The 16,338-nt window shown below is 35.2% G+C and overlaps 1 protein-coding gene across 5 annotated transcripts; it reads left to right on the top strand.

Annotated features, from left to right (window-relative positions):
- The first annotated feature begins 1,673 nt into the window (after nt 1-1,673).
- LOC112291354 (5'-3' exoribonuclease 3) lies at nt 1,674-11,987 on the top strand. Of its 5 annotated transcripts, XM_090255739.1 has the most exons (24): nt 2,601-2,804; nt 2,952-3,000; nt 3,328-4,127; nt 4,281-4,383; nt 4,554-4,630; nt 4,949-5,140; nt 5,331-5,450; nt 5,779-5,841; nt 6,011-6,163; nt 6,282-6,446; nt 6,718-6,795; nt 6,949-7,035; nt 7,722-7,823; nt 8,014-8,214; nt 8,593-8,663; nt 8,845-8,973; nt 9,209-9,285; nt 9,419-9,459; nt 9,596-9,670; nt 9,853-10,010; nt 10,169-10,273; nt 10,595-10,670; nt 10,834-10,910; nt 11,056-11,987. In XM_090255739.1, exons 3-24 carry the CDS (start codon nt 3,924-3,926, stop codon nt 11,699-11,701), a joined length of 3,000 nt encoding a protein of 999 aa, XP_090111865.1. In that variant the 5' UTR covers nt 2,601-2,804; nt 2,952-3,000; nt 3,328-3,923; the 3' UTR covers nt 11,702-11,987. The 5 variants fall into 5 exon arrangements, with proteins under 5 accessions (XP_090111864.1, XP_090111863.1, XP_024394398.1 ...); XM_090255738.1 differs by lacking the exons at nt 2,601-2,804; nt 2,952-3,000 and adding an exon at nt 1,674-1,783; XM_090255737.1 differs by lacking the exons at nt 2,601-2,804; nt 2,952-3,000 and adding an exon at nt 1,674-1,799.
- The last annotated feature ends 4,351 nt before the right edge of the window (nt 11,988-16,338 follow it).

Genomic DNA, 16,338 nt, shown 5'->3' with positions numbered 1-16,338 from the left:
TGATATTTCAACAAACTTCCAAGGAATATATGATATTTTTCCTTACATCTTATGCCCAAAATAGTCATTTATACTATATGAACTCATTAAAGTTTGATAATTTAGGGTGCAAATTAAATACAATAATTTGGCTACTGGTAAAGAAACAAACCTTTGTTCATCAATATTAATTGAATCCTATGCATTAAAATTATATTCCATAAATTTTACATGGAGTTGGTCTTAAAAGATACAATGGATATTTTATATTTTATTTATTTTTCGATACGAATTAATTGATTTTTACTCAGTAATCTAATAAATTAATGTTTTGTTATCAAAAAAATTATTAATGATTAATTTATCACAATAGTTGGTTATGCTATATTTTAAACTATTCATATGCAAAAAAAAAATAGTAATAATGTGTATATTTTATATTCAATTTTGTAGACTCTTTTAACATGAGAGTCTTTTATTTTAGTTATTAATTTACAACAAAAATTACATCCAAAATAAATGAATAAGTGTACTAATATATAATTTATAGTTTTTTTTTCTGTTCAATATGATGTGTTTTTAAAACATAGTTAATTTTAAAATTTTCCTATAAATAATGAAATTCATATAAAAAATCAATATAATATAACCTAAAATTTGAAACATTCATTTAAATTTTAGAGTTAGTTTAATCAAAATTTTAAGATCTACAACCTTAATTTAATGGTGAAGTCATTGCTGATTTTTTTAATGTGTGCTAATTATTTTATATATTTTTTTGTGACATTACAGATCTTATACTTTTTATATTTTAAGTAAAAGAGTGAAGTAAATAAACATATTTAAAATTTGAATTGATTGTTAAATTTGAACTACAATTTTATTTTTAGACTATTTATTAGTTTAATTGATTGTTTAATTATTGAACTGCATATATTTAGAAAAACATTCTTAAAACACCTTGTTCATTACATAAAATTTAGATCTTACACACATTGTAGAATGTATTTAATTTAGTTCTAGTCATGTTTTGATTTTTTAGGACACAGATCTGTTTTGTTTTTTTGTTTTTTTTGTTTGAGTACGAATGAATTTGTTGATTCTAGAAACTAGCAGTTGTTCCAAACTAGTTTTTGCCATTGTATTATTTGAAAATCATTGAAAATTTCATAAAATCCATTTCAATTTTTTTCTGAAAAATGGTCAAACCAGTTGGCAAACATATTTCGTTAGACTTTATTTGAATTCGTTAAAACATTTTGTTGGAACTTTTTTTAGAATTTGATTGTAAACAGAGAAACAACCAACTTTTTGTTATTCTTATCTGTAAAAATAGTCAGTGTTGTTGTGGGCTTCCAAGTGGTATGACTCGTTGTAGTGGATAATTCAACTGAAAGTGCAAGTTTGACCAACCAGTCCTCAACACTCAGGGCAGAAAATTAGAAGTGTTGGTGTCCTTGGAACAACAAGGTGAAAGAATGAAGCCAGTCATACGAATAAATGATAATAGCCACATAAATTTATCCATCCAAGCCCTGAAAGCTCAGGTTCGGATGATCGACCGTGACCGGCGATGTCAGAGGACTGTTCGTGGACGAGAGTCGGGGCGAGGTGACTGACTGATGGGCGGCGACCGATGGATGGGCGAAGTCCAACCTGCTTGCGAACAAAACTATGGGAGGGAAGTAGGGAGCGAGGGGTTTCATCTCGGATCTTAGGGTTCCGAGTGAAGGTGTGTGATCCATCTACCCGACACAGGTTGATTGATGATTCTAACTCCTCCCTCCTGCACGAAATTGAAAAGGTCCATACTCACCACGGTATATATCGATTTAGTACCACGTTTTCGCGGTTCTGCTTGGCCGGCGTAACATTGCCTTCGCCTTCTTCTTCTACTTCCGGATGAACTCTTTTCCTCGTTTCCTGAGGTCTTGTTTCAATCGTCTTGTGTGCTGAATTGCCTTTTCGGTGCTGCTGCATCCTCCCTCGTCTCTGTTGGTTTCATTCTGTCGGCTTTGATGTGAGGGCTTTGCGTTTTTGGTGCGAGATCGCTTTATCATCATCATCGTCATCGCAGTGCTTGCATGGATGGATGCGTTGCAGCTGTCGTGCTTCCCTACTGTTTCTTCCTCGAGGGAGCCTTTCGCGTGTCCCTTGTGTTCCATTCATGCGCTAATTGGGAGTCATGCCGCGGGCTGTGGCGGTGTTCTGTAGAGCATTGTGTTCTTTTCTGGCATTTTACAAGTGTCTTGTGTAGCCGTGGAGGTGGCAGGGTTGCTATGGTTTGCTTTAATTTGTGGCAGCTCGAGAGGAAGTGACCTTGAATTGTGGCAGCGGTTTTGCCTTGGCTTCAGAATTACTTGGTGTTCGCTGTGAGGTAGGATCTTTGTCTCGGAGTTTGGCCGCAGGTTTTTGTGAAAGCTGTCATCTCTGTTGCTGTTTAATTGTAGCTGCTTTTGCATTCTTAGGGTTTGGGATGTTTCCCCAATTTGATTTGAGAAAGCACCTGAGGTTTGTAAGTCGGTGATTTTTGAATAAGCCGCGTCTTTCATATGCTAATTTTGATTGTTGATGTGACTTTGATGTGTGAAACGTCGGCAACCATTCCTTTCTCGTCTTAGAATTCGCCTAGTTTTCCAGAACCCTATTTGAAAGGTCTCACGGCAGAGTTACTACGAACATCATGCTCTTAGCTTTTACGTTGGTATCTGTACACTTGTGCTGCATCTCGTTTACATGCAGCTCTGTGCAAACACTCACAGGCATCGAATTGAGGTGTATGTGCAATTGTTTCCTGCCCGGTTGACTGTGTCTGAGTGTTTAAGGTTTTGTTCTTTCTCCACTTTGTTGCTCGATTAGCTAGCACAGCATTTATTGAGTTTTGTTTCTAAATCTGGACATATTTTCTATTCGTGATTCGGTTTAGTTTGGTAGACTAGGACGCTTTTATCTCAGCTGAAGTTGTTTGGCAGATTTAATTTTCTCTGACCTCGTGACTGGAGCGTTTTATTACTTTCTGTGGTAGAGCTTCGCCTTTCTTCTTATTTTAAGTAAAGATCTGGGTTTTGAATGATGGAGACACTGCCTGTTGTTTTCATTCATATTTAGTGATTCAGCTACGAACCTTTACTTGCGGGTCAACTAGCTTCGTGTGTTAAACAAACCTCATTAGTCCTTGACCAGTTTTGCTGGCAGAGGGGACCATTATTTTTCCTTCTAGTTTAGAGAATGTATGATGATGTTTGAAACACAAATTTTTACATTAACTTGTTATTTACACAGTTAATTCGACCGTGAATTTTTATGATTTTAAGGTTTTAATTTAATATGTTCTGTTCAATATTCCAGAAGAGTCGATGGAGCAAAAGAAATAGTGGAGAAACTGCAAATTCCCGACGTCGTCGCAAGTTGCTAGAACTCACCTTTTGATCCTTTTCCAAGTGTCCAAATTCCCGCATCCTCCTTTTTATTTACTCCAACGGGAAGGTTCATTCCTGCATTTGAATGGATTACAGTAGCTTCTACTAGTTGGTGCACTCGAGTTCTATTCTCTTGTATTACTTCGCAGCAAAATTTGACAATGCTGCTGCTATTTAGATCAAGGCTTGCCGAGTGATAGTGATAACCTCCAGATTCAAGTTATTTTCTAGTAGATGAAGCATTTGTAGCGTAAACATCATTGATTGAGTTTCTGGAAGTATCGAATCAGGCGACTGTAGGATTTTCCTCTTCTCTTCCCTCTCGGTGAGATTCTGCTTTTGTAGGATTTACATTACGGCTTGCTATTTCACTTCAGTCGTATCCAAGGAAGATTATCTTCGCAGTCGTTCTTACATGTGAGATTAAAAGCTCTTGGATCTCACGTCAAACCTAACTTGTAGCGAGAAATTCACGCACCTGGCTGCCTGTATCGAGGTTTAGCTTGAACAGCAGCAGGAGCAGGGATGGGAGTCCCAGCTTTTTATCGTTGGTTGGCGGACAAGTATCCCCTGATTGTGGTAGATGTCATTGAAGATGAGCAGCATGTTATCGAGGGCGTGAAGGTTCCAATTGACACAACTCAACCTAATCCAAATGGGCTGGAGTACGATAATCTGTATCTTGATATGAATGGCATCATTCACCCCTGTTTCCACCCAGAAGATAGGGTATGTATCCCCAATCCAGTCTGCTGTAACCTTTTCTCACTTTTGATCAGGAATTTAACCGAGTTCATCCTATTTTTCTTTGATTTACTTTTGCCGGGGACATGCTTGGCTGAAGTTTTGAGAGCCCATTGTCTTTTGCATTGAATTATGCAGGCTGCACCAAGCACGTTTGATGAAGTATTTCAGGTCATATTTGAGTACATTGACCGTCTATTCGCTATGGTCAGGCCCAGAAAGCTCTTATACATGGCTATAGGTACTTCTTTTCAGACACTATCATGTGAACGCTACTGCAAGGTCAATATCAGCCAAAAATCGATTTCTCTGTATTGTTGGCTTGGATTTCATATGTATCTCGCGTTTTCAGTAGGCGATTCCTAGTGTTTTAAAGTTTTTGAGTGACGCTAGAATACTTGTGTTCTACAGATGGTGTGGCACCACGGGCCAAAATGAATCAACAACGGTCACGGCGGTTCAGGGCTGCTAAAGACGCTGCTGATGCGGTATAATGTGCTTCTATTTTGCTTAGGCGTTATACGATTGCTGTTGTTAATCTATCACACTCATTATGATTGGATGCTCTTCTTTCTGGGACTTCATATATGTGTATTCCAGCCAAGGAGCTTCGATTGGTTGGAGTGTTTTGTGGTCGGGTTGTTACTGATGCTTCTAAGTTCATTTGTCCACCGTCATTGGAGATTGATCTGTTCCTACACTCGTCCTCTATAAATGCGACTGGAGTTTACATGCACGCTCAATTGTAGCATTGCAAAATCTCTGGATATTTTGCAACTCTAATTTTTGGCTGGTGAGAGCTGCAGAGAGCAGAAGAAGAGAGGTTACGAAGGGAGTTTGAAGCTGAAGGACGGATTATTTCTGCGAAGGAGAAATCTGCTCCTTTCGATTCTAATGTGATTACACCTGGAACACCATTTATGGCAAGTCTTGCTACTGCCTTGCATTACTACATCCACTTGCGCCTTAACAACGACCCAGGTTGGCGTAATCTCAAGGTAAGTTCCTATCTGAGATGCAATTGATGTAATCTTACTGGATTTTTGCATACGTGTTCTGTCCAGTGAATCAGGCGTGTTAGCAATTTCTTCATATATTTGATAGTGCTTTAATTGCTTGTTAGGCTCAGTCCAGTCAGATACGGAAATTTCTCGACTTGATGTTCCTTACCACTCGTCGTTGTGATAGGTAATTCTGTCAGATTCAAATGTTCCTGGGGAAGGTGAACACAAAATCATGTCTTACATACGACTCCAGAGAAATCTACCCGGTTTTGATCCAAATACTAGACATTGCCTTTATGGTTTGGTACGTTTCTGCTTCTCCCTCTTTGATTTCTGTTGTGACGCGAAACTCATTGGCCTTTACTTACTGGTATCTGAACCAGCGATTCTACTTTGCCTTATTAAAATAGCCGCGGTAGTTGTTTTAATGCATGTATTTGCACGTATTATTTTCAAAGTGAAGGGATTATGTTTTGTTATTGTTATTGGTATCTTTTGGTCACATATCTATTCAGTTCTCTCTGTAGTGGTGTTGATTTCGTTTCAATCTCTCAAAGGCTCCTCTTTATAAGGGGAAAGAATAACACAGTGAGCTCACGTGTTTGCAAATTGAACTTACTTTGTCTGTGTAGGATGCAGATTTGATCATGCTTGCTTTGGCCACTCATGAGCCCCATTTTTCAATCTTAAGAGAGGTATTTGTGACTTATCTTCTGATTCTACCGTTTGAACTTTTCAATAAGTTTGCATGATTTAGGACACGTGTTAAAAGATGTTTTCCTGCTTTTTGTGATTCAGGCTGAATGTGGAGTTTATATGGTTTTGCCGAGCTCTAATGTTTGTTCTGGTGGATTGTATTTGTAGGTTGTGTTTGCCCCAAATCATGCAGAAAAGTGTTTTCTGTGCGGACAGACAGGCCATTTAGCCGCCGAATGTGAAGGAAAACCTAAGAGAAAAAGAGGGGAGCACGATGAGAAGGGTGGTGAACTGGATACTGGACCTCGAAAACCTTTTCAGGTAATTGAGAGAGTTGCCTTTTGCCAGATCTTCTCCCACTGCTGTGGTTAAGTCTCATTTCGCACTGTATATTACCTTAGTTGCATCCTTCATCTTTTGAGCATGTGTTGCCTGGCAGCTTCTACACATATGGCTATTGCGAGAATACCTGGAATTTGATCTAAAGATATATGATTCACCCTTTGAAGTCGACTTTGAGCGGCTCATTGACGATTTTATATTTATGTGTTTCTTCGTTGGCAACGATTTCCTCCCGCACATGCCCACTTTAGAAATACGAGAGGTATGTTTTGAAATCATCACAATAACTTGGAATTTTTTTATAACCCTCCTGACAGTGGTGCTCAAATCATTAGCGTAGGAGCTAAGCAGGCCGATACGTGCTGAATTATCATCCACTTTATTTATGGCAAGAATCTTTAATGACATGTTATTGTAGGCAGTTTATGAAAGAGGGACCCTTGTTCTTTTTTTGTCAGAATTGTGTTCATAAGTTCTGTTAAGTCCATCTCATTAACAAACGATGACCTTACAATTCAATATTACAATTATAGGGGGCTATCAACCTGCTCATGGCCATGTACAAGAAGGTTTTCAGGCAGATGGGAGGCTATCTGACTGACAATGGCGAGGTTAGTTACAGTCAACCTGAATAGTTTTTTTCTTTTCATGTTTAGTTTGCCATTTGGTACGTACCAGATGAGAGTATCCTTGTGACATCTTACCCTAAAATGTGAAAATTTTCAGGCATTTATGCTTCATAGGACTTAGCTTATTTATTGTAGGTGAATTTACATCGGGTTGAACTGTTCATCCAAACCATTGGAGCTCAAGAGGACTCCATCTTCATGAAAAGAGCACGCATAATTCAGGTTTGACTTAGTAGTTTACTTGGAATGTATTCTGATATGGTTTGCATCAGTGATGATTACAACTGGTATGCACAACACAACTGTTCCTTGTTAAATATTATAGTACATAAAACCAACATCTGCTCTAAGTAACTTTCAGTGAGAACTTACTTTTATATGTGTCTACATTGAATAGCTGTAAATGTATTTAATGTTAATGCTCGTGGGATTTGGGGTAGTTATATCATCATTTAGAGCGGATAATTTCGAAGTCAGAGGGGGTGATTTTATGTTTTATGAATAGTAAAATTTAATTGTTGCCTCGTCGAAAATCAACGCTGAAGGAATTTGGGCAGACTTGTTTTTAAATCCACATTCACTTCTCCATCTCTATCCACTCAGTCTTCTAATTTTATTAAGAATCACTGAAGAGGAATAGACTTTGATCAAAATACTGGATTTGGGGGTGGGGTCACCTGACAATTTTTGTTACTTCTGGTAGAGTAGCAAAGACTAATAATCATAAAGAATGCGTCTGGGGACAGTACTTATCAATGGACGATAGTACATGCTACTATGTGCCCGATGTCATATATAAGTGACCATTGTAAATATCATCATTGAGTAATCAAGACATGATTTCTATTTCTTGACATTCTGGTTATCTTTGTATTTTTATTCTCTTTTGTTTTCTATTTTTTGAACAGAGGCAAGCGGAACGTCGAAAGCGTGATCAGCAATATAAAGACAGGCATAAACCAAGAGGGGATGATGCAGAGCCTAATGTTGATCCTAGTGTACTTTTCCCTGTAAGTTTAAGTATGGAAGTCATTAAACGGTAGCACAGTGAAGTCTATTTTAGACTTCTAATCTTGTTTCAACTCGTTACATGGAGGAATTTAGCGATCGTTTTAAAAGAGTACATTATCCTTTATAAAAAGAGTAAATCTTGAGTTATGCTCACTAATGACCATTTTTATCTTTCTACTCTTCACTTAGGAACAAGATGAGGAGGATAACTTGGATGAGCTGAAGATGAGACTGAAAAACGCAATGCGAGATAAGGCAGATGTTACCAATGGAGGCGGGGAGATTGAAGACACTGTTCGCTTAGGTGAACCCGGCTGGAAGGAGAGGTATTACGAGGATAAGTTTTCGGCGAACTCTCCAGATGAGATAGAGAGGATCCAACAAGATGTGGTATGTTTATAATCTAATGTTCCTTTAGCAATACCTCTTATTTAGTATGAATGTACAAAAACTTTTTAACGCTAGTCTCACGTACCTTGTCTTGTTTTTGTATTATTGTATTTTTTACGTGATAGCCACATAGGAGTTAATGCGTAAAACATGGCGAGAGATTTTTGATGTTGGTGTATCTTTTCCATTCTAATTTAAAAGTCTCTCCACTAGTATTAGGATATGAGCATACCACAGTACACACAAATCCATTTTTTTTTAACTGAACTCTTTTTCGACATGTTGCATATTCCCCTCACTACGTAGATCATGAAGACTGCCTTTGCTTGCACGTCTCATCATGTGGTATTCGTTTATACTGACATACCTTTTGTTTAGGTTCTCAAATACACAGAGGGGTTGTGCTGGGTTATGCGCTACTATTTCCAAGGTGTTTGTTCGTGGAATTGGTCAGTATATTCCTACACTTCAGATCATAGATTGGCTGATTTACTCATATTGAGACAATGAGATGGGTCTGGGTTGCCTTAGGCAATTATGTAAAGTTTTTTATCTGTTGTGTTTTTTTTTAACATCAAATTGTCAAGTAGACGCTTTAGTTCTTCGTGTATTTACTGACGATTTGTGCAGGTACTATCCCTATCATTATGCTCCTTTTGCATCGGATCTGAAGGATTTGGACCAACTGGAAATTACTTTCTTCATCGGAAAGCCTTTCAAACCGTTCGACCAGCTAATGGGGGTGCTGCCAGCCGCAAGGTCTTTTCTTTAATGCTGTCTCGTCTGTGTCCTAACTTCACAATGTCTAAAAGTAGTTCAATCTGAGTTTGCATGCTGTCTTGTATCATCTGTCAACGATGTTTCAATTGCGCAGTTATTTGCCTCCAGTTTTGCCTGTTTATGCTCACACTTTTAGACGGTGCTTTCCTCCGTATTCGATGTGATTCTTTTGAGTGGTATGATAACATTTTGTGTGTTTACTGTGCATATGCAGTGCGGAGGCTTTGCCAATACATTATAGGCCGCTGATGACAGATTTGAACTCCCCGATTGTTGATTTTTATCCAAGAGGTACTGATTTGTCCAATTGAAACTGGTTCAGCTCATTCCATTTGGCATCTATTGAGTAGATTACTTCATTCGTGTTGGGTTTCAAATTGTAAATTTTTGAAAAACTTAGCCGTTCAGAACGGTTGCGCCGCAGATTTTGAAGTTGACATGAACGGTAAACGATTTTCTTGGCAGGTATGTTAATACATTTTCTTGTGTATTTGTACCTTTCCTATCATGTCTCTGCCAGTTCGGATTTTGTATTATGATGTTGGCGATATTAACGTCTAGTGAGGGACTTGTCTTATTTATGATATCATTTGCTTGACAGGGAATAGCGAAACTGCCTTTTATTGAGGAGGACCGTTTGCTCTCAGCAATCGAGTTAGTAGAACATACACTGACGGTTCGTCTTTATTTACAATTATTGGTTATGTTGCTTTATGTTTTCTTGTCGATGGCTGTTAGTGTCAATCTTACATATTAAAGTAACACACATAATATGCAGAATGTGTAATTGATATATTTTGTAAAGCATCAGTCTCGTGAATTAATCGTGGCAAGTTATGTTTGGTGTGTTTGGTGCAGCCAGCAGAGCAACGTCGGAATAGCATACTATCAGATTTGTTGTTTATTTCGCTAAGTCACCCTCTTGCTACTCTTGTAAAATCATTTTATGAACGCTACGCACATCTTCAACCTCCTCACCGGTTTGAAGTCACTGAAGGAATCGATCCTGTAGCCAGGTACTACTTAATCTTGAATCTGAACAATGTCCAGAAGATCGGTTTGGTACTTCACTGTCTTTCAGGATATTTCTAGTCTTTTTTAATTCTTCATGCTTAAGGGTCTTTAGATTCTATTTTTTAGGATGAATCTGAACGGCTGATGTGGGTGCGTGCAGTGGCGGAATGAACGGATATCTTCATTTGTGTGAAGAAGAGTGTTGTCCATCTGTAATCAGATCACCTGTGAAGGACATGCTGCATATCACCAATAATGAAGCATTGTAAGTGTTCACCTCATTTAAATGATTACTCTCTTGTGTACATGTGAAGGTGTAAGAAACTGCTGTGGAATTTCTTTTTAGATCCAGTCTTATCTCCTAACGCATCGATTTTTTTATCAATATTAATCGATGGAAAGGTTATTCTGTAGCTTATTAACCAATTTAGCATTTTGATGTTCACTAAATTTGATTTACCAAGGTTTAATGGTTGTATGATTGGCTTACCTGGCTAATTTAATCTATAGTTCAAATGTTGAAGTAGAAACCATAGAACATAATATGGTATACTGAAGTTGGTTTTTAATTTTCCTCTTATTTCAGGACCGTTGTATTCAGAAGTCCTCTCCCACATAGACACATCGCTAAACCTCCAATAGGTGTTGTTTTCCCCAAAAAGGTATGATTGGAACTTCATCTCGTTAATTTATTTCTGTTGGTATCCTTGCAAATGACCCACTGGTGTCTTTGGGATCTCCTTACCTTTGGTTTCCAAGCTTTATTTACAGTTTTATTCTTCATGGGATCCGTTTCAATGATGTGATGTGATTGTTCAAATGCAGACCATTACGGAACAGGATGTAAAGCTACAGCCCTTGTGGCATGAAGATCATGGGCAAAGGCAAACTGTTCAAGAAAGGTACATTTGTTTACATAAGTTAACAGTGTAGTAAGTGATATGATGCAAAATGTCAAGGATATGCAAGGCTTTTACAGTGTTAGTTAGGGAGCCATATTTATTGAAAGTTTTTTTTGTAGAGATCTCACCTTCTAACTGTATGCAGGCCACCGGTTCAAGGAGCTCTCGGTGGATTGGAGTTAGGTGCTGCAGCTCATCGTCTTATAGTAAACAGTCTTGGAAATCGCTCCAATACTACTGGTGGAGCTATGCAGATGATGCAACGGCAGCAAGTTTACGATAAGAGAGGGAACTCCCTAAATCCCTCAACAAGTAATCAGTACAGGCCGGCAGGTCCCCCTAGACCTGCTGGGCCCCCAGGACAAGAACAGGGCCCTTTTAATTCAGCTGCTGCAGGAGCAAAATCTCATCAAGGTTTTGGTTACGGTCCAAGGGGGCAAGGTAATTTTAATGGAGCCGGATACTCAGTTAGTGATAGGCAACGTCAACATGTGCTCAGGCAGGTCTCCCAACCACACAATCCACATCAAGTTGGACCCAGAGCTCCTCCTGTTCATGGAAGAGCTGGTTTTATGGGTAGGGGGGGGAATCCTCATTTCGGAGGTAACGCTGCCCAGGCCCCTGGTCCTTCGAATGGACCCATGCCTGGTCGAGGTGTAACTATCATGCAGCGGCAGACTACGACTCATACAATAGTGACCGTAGGCTCTTCGCAGAATGGGTTCTCAGCCCTTGATGGTCGTAGCGGAGCCGGAGGACCAGGGCGTGGACGAGAACAAAGTCGCTACTAGGTCGCATAATTTTCAAGCAGCAGTTTCGTACTCACAAGGCTGCTGTCGAAAATGAAACCTTAGTTTTCCTTGAAACCAAGATACATCAGGAAAAATAGACAAATTCAATCTTGAGTGTTGCAGAAGGGATGTTTTCAAGCATGTGTCTCAGGTCATGTATCCCAAGTGGATAGAAATTTAGTCTCCTCGACAATGAGCCCTTTGTTTGAAAACACTCCCGGTCAATGTGCCCATTTGACTGGCTAGATTTTTCTATTGGTTTGAACTAAAAGCTTCTCCCCCCTCATGATTATTTGTGTTCCTTGGATTTGGATTTTCTACTTGTTCGTATTTTGAAGTTTGTGTTGATTGGATACATCTTAAAAAATTATCTAGACTTCTCATTCACCGAGGCATTGCAGCCGATGGGACCAAGGCAAGTCAATGACTCATGGTAAGCTTTGGATATTCTGCTTACCATGTACATCAACCAAAAAGTGCAGGGTCAAAATCATCTTGATTTCATGTATGTGCTGGGTCATAGTCTTCCAGTCTTATCAGATGCACCAAGCGGGAAGTAAATTAAGAAAATTCTCCTTCTGAACATAAGACTCAAAGTACTCAATTGGGCTGCAGTTGTCCCAGATTGAAACTGTAAAATGTTGCAGCATGGTGGAATTGTATGTGGGAATATTTCAATCCAAGGAGGGATCCAAGCACATATAAAGCCTAGAAAAATTTACTCCAAATTTATGGTGAAATCCAATATTGTGACTATAAAAACTCTATAGATGCAAAAACATGTTAATCTTGTTTACTTTGTCAACAACATATGAACTACAAAAGCTCTTGAAAAGTGGTTACAATGCTTGGAGGCAGTTATCAATCACTAGAATTATTGGCAAATATATTTTCTATCTATAGACAGAACTAAAAGAAATAATTTGTCAAATTCAAATTATATCTTTATCTCAATCCTGTTTGGAAATTTGCACATTTTAACCATGGAATCCATTATTTAAATCCAAGGTAGTGTGAATTTAGAGACATTTTTTTTGGTTTTGGTGCTCTTTGTATTTCAACTTAAATTTTTCTAAGGTATTTATTGGAAGAGTTTAAACCAATTGTTGTGCACAATGTAGCCAAGCTTAGGAATGTAATTATTGAAGACTTCAAAGATGATATTAAATTATTAGAAGATTGATATTGTATTGTAGTTTAGCTGGGTGTTGGTTGAAAGCTTTAAGTGTTGGTTGCCAATACCATTACATAGCAAAAGAAAACAATCCAAATTAGTTATAATCATTTGCCAATTAAATGTTGTTTTTTCTTTGAAATATAATATTGAATTAAATAATGAATGTCTCTATCTACTTTTTAGGGATCTAGAAGAAAATACTTCAATATGGATCAATGAAGATTGAATAGAAATACATACACAAAGAAGCAAGGAGACCAAATTAAGAGCATAGCAAACAGGTCACATATAATCAATAAAGAAGAACATTTGCTAATAAAGATGGATTCACTCTAGTTTGGAATCAAAAAGAAAAAGCCTCTCAAAAACAATTGAATGTAATATTGAAGTAGAAAAGATGCTCTAATAAATACTATTTCTAGAATTGAGAAGAATAGTGAAATATTCAATACTAACTTAGACTCAATACAAATAGAGAATAAAGTGGCTTTAATTGGAAATGATAGATATTCATTTAGTCATGCTATAGTATTTTTAGATATTAAAATTATACATATTGATACATTGATCCTACAAAAGAAAACAACAAAGACATCTTTGTTATTTCTTATTCTAACCAACAAAAGCCATTATCTAAAGAAGAGAATTAAAATAGGGCCATACTTCTAAATCATATAGAATTAAAAAGATAAGTAACAACATGTGTAACATAATTTAAGAGTAGTGCATCAAAGGAGGCCAATAAAACATTAATAAATGCTATGATAACCACACAAATAAATCAATTGTCTTGATAGAAAGATACTAATATGGAAACATATAGTACAAAACAATGTATTTATAATAATTTTTCTCCCATCTTTCTAATGATATCAATGTTCTCACAAAAAGAAATCTAAATAATAATAAACTAGAACATAGTAGATTTCTATATACAACCTATAAAGTAGCCAAATATAAAAAATAACTTAATAGAATAGTTATAATAGGATATAAACTAATATATTCTTTCTTCTTCTAAAGAATAAGTTTCACAAGTAATTAAATTGCTTCATAAATTATTGTAGTGCAAGATTTGTTGAATGATATTAGCAACAAACTTTGATATACATTCTCTACAAAGGTAGTTGATAGGTTCCTCCAGCTATTAATATAGTCACATATTAAAGCTACAAAACAATCCAATTGTATGATTAATTTTGAGGCCTCCATAAATACCTTCGAATAACACATTGTGTACACTATTAGGTGTAGTATCCACCTTCAATAGTATCACTAATCTTTGAGAGTTTCTATTAAGATTGTAGTACTAAACACATCATATCTTGCCATCTATTTAATAAAGGGCGTGTTTCTCTTGAGGTCTTTGTTACAATTTCAACACTGTTTCTATTGAAAAAACCTAAGTGCTTCATCCAACAATTACAAATGAAAATTTTAAAATAAACCTATAGGCTATTAATTCTCCATGTTGCAAAGAAGTTCTATAAGTTTATTCTTGATTTTATTTTCTTTATTTGTATCATCTTTTTATCAATAGTTGGCCATTGACTTTCATATTTTTCTAAATCTTTATTCTATTTAAATTTTTGTTTGAAATTTAATTATATAAGTAGATTAATAACTTTGAGTAAGTTCTTGTTAAGTTTTCAATAATAGTTTGTAAATCCAAAAAAAATTAAACATCATGCATTTTTTAAAATTTTTTAGAATTTAAAATAGTTTGTATATTTTCAAGTTCTATTTGCAAACTAAGAATTGAGATAATATATGTAAGAAAATTCTCTTATATTATGTAAAATACACATTTATCTATCTATATGTATAATTATGCATCTCTAAGTTTTTTTAGTATAAGGCAAATATGTTGTTCATATTCTTCAATATTCTTGCAATAAATCAAAATTTTATCTAAATAATGCATAATAAATTATCTAAAAATTCACAAAATATATCATTTATAAGATTTTAGAAATCAACTAGAATACTTGTAAGTTCAAAAGACATGATATTATATTCAAAATGACCATATTTAGTTTAAAATATAGTCTTCTATTTATCTTTGTTTTTAATACATATCAAATTCTAGGCTCCTTATAGGTCTATTTTAGTATAGATCTTAACTTCACTCAATTGAATAAAAAGCCTCAATATCAAAAACAAAAGTTATTAATTTTTGATGATAAATGTATTGGGTTCACATTTGTCTATATACATTTGCAAAGATCTATCTTTTTTCTTCACAAAGACAATTGATGCACCTTAAAGAGAATTCAAATATTGGATAAAATTCTTTGCATGATTATTATTATTGTATTCTTTTAAAGCAACAAGTTCATTTTTCAACAAGTTGTAAATTGGTTCAAAATGATGGTTGAGCTCTTTCTTAAAGAATTATTATACAATCATAAGGTTGAAGTTTTTAAACAATATATGAGTATTATTTTCACAAATATATTTTAATATCTTTTATTTTTTTTATAATTTTACTATAAATATTTTTTGAATAAAGATTTAGTATTTTTTAAATAAAAAAAAATCAAATATTTTTATAATTAGCATAAATATCTTGGTTCCAAAAAATAAATATCAAGATGGTTTGCAATTATTTAGATTAGATCTTAAAGTGATTTTTTTTATAATTTTTAGTCAAAAGAAGCATTATGTAATTTAAATTAACAAAGATCAAGTATTATTAGATTTAAAGGATATTAAATGATATTGTAGACAATGTTGGATACTTGATCTTTTAATGCTACTTTCTACAATTTGGTTTTTTTTGTTACATCTTTGCATGTAAGTGCTTGTCTATCAATCACCCCTATTAAAACCAATCATATTTTCTTTGAGAGTATCAATTTTTGTTGCAATAAAAAGTCATTATTTATAAAGTATGTTGAGATGAAAAGTATGTCTAAAAGCACTTGAGTTAAAAATTCACAATTTGAAATTTTAAGAACTAGAAGAAGTTTAAAATAAGATGTAGGATTTTTTTGGTAGCATGATACTTATAATTCATGGTTATAGTCTAAATTTTTTTAATAGTAAGATTCATAATACAATTAGATATCTTTATTTTTTAACTTCTTCATATTTGAGTTTGTACTCCTTGCTTTGAATCTAGTTGAATTGATATAAAAATCTTATACCTTATGACCTACTTTTTGACAATATAATCATAAGTTTTGATGGTGGTATCTATTTTTATTTATTTTTATATATTTTTTTAATTCCTTAAATTGAGCTATATAAATTTACATACATTTTATCCTTAAAGAATAGAGTCTTTTGTGGTTTTAAAGTTGTTATTATTTGATTTTTTTTCTTCAAGAAAATCTTTATTTTTAGCTCTTTTCAAAAAGTTGACTATTGCATGTAATTATTTGAGAAATAAATTATTCTAATAACTTTGCTTCTGACATTGTAAAAAATAGATCTTAGACATTTTATTTTAAATCAT

This window comes from Physcomitrium patens, chromosome 14 (genome assembly GCF_059467195.1).
Source record: "Physcomitrium patens ecotype Gransden chromosome 14, ASM5946719v1, whole genome shotgun sequence".
NCBI lineage: Eukaryota > Viridiplantae > Streptophyta > Bryopsida > Funariales > Funariaceae > Physcomitrium > Physcomitrium patens.
Note: the sequence above shows the minus strand (reverse complement) of the source record. Positions and strands in the feature narration are given on the sequence as shown.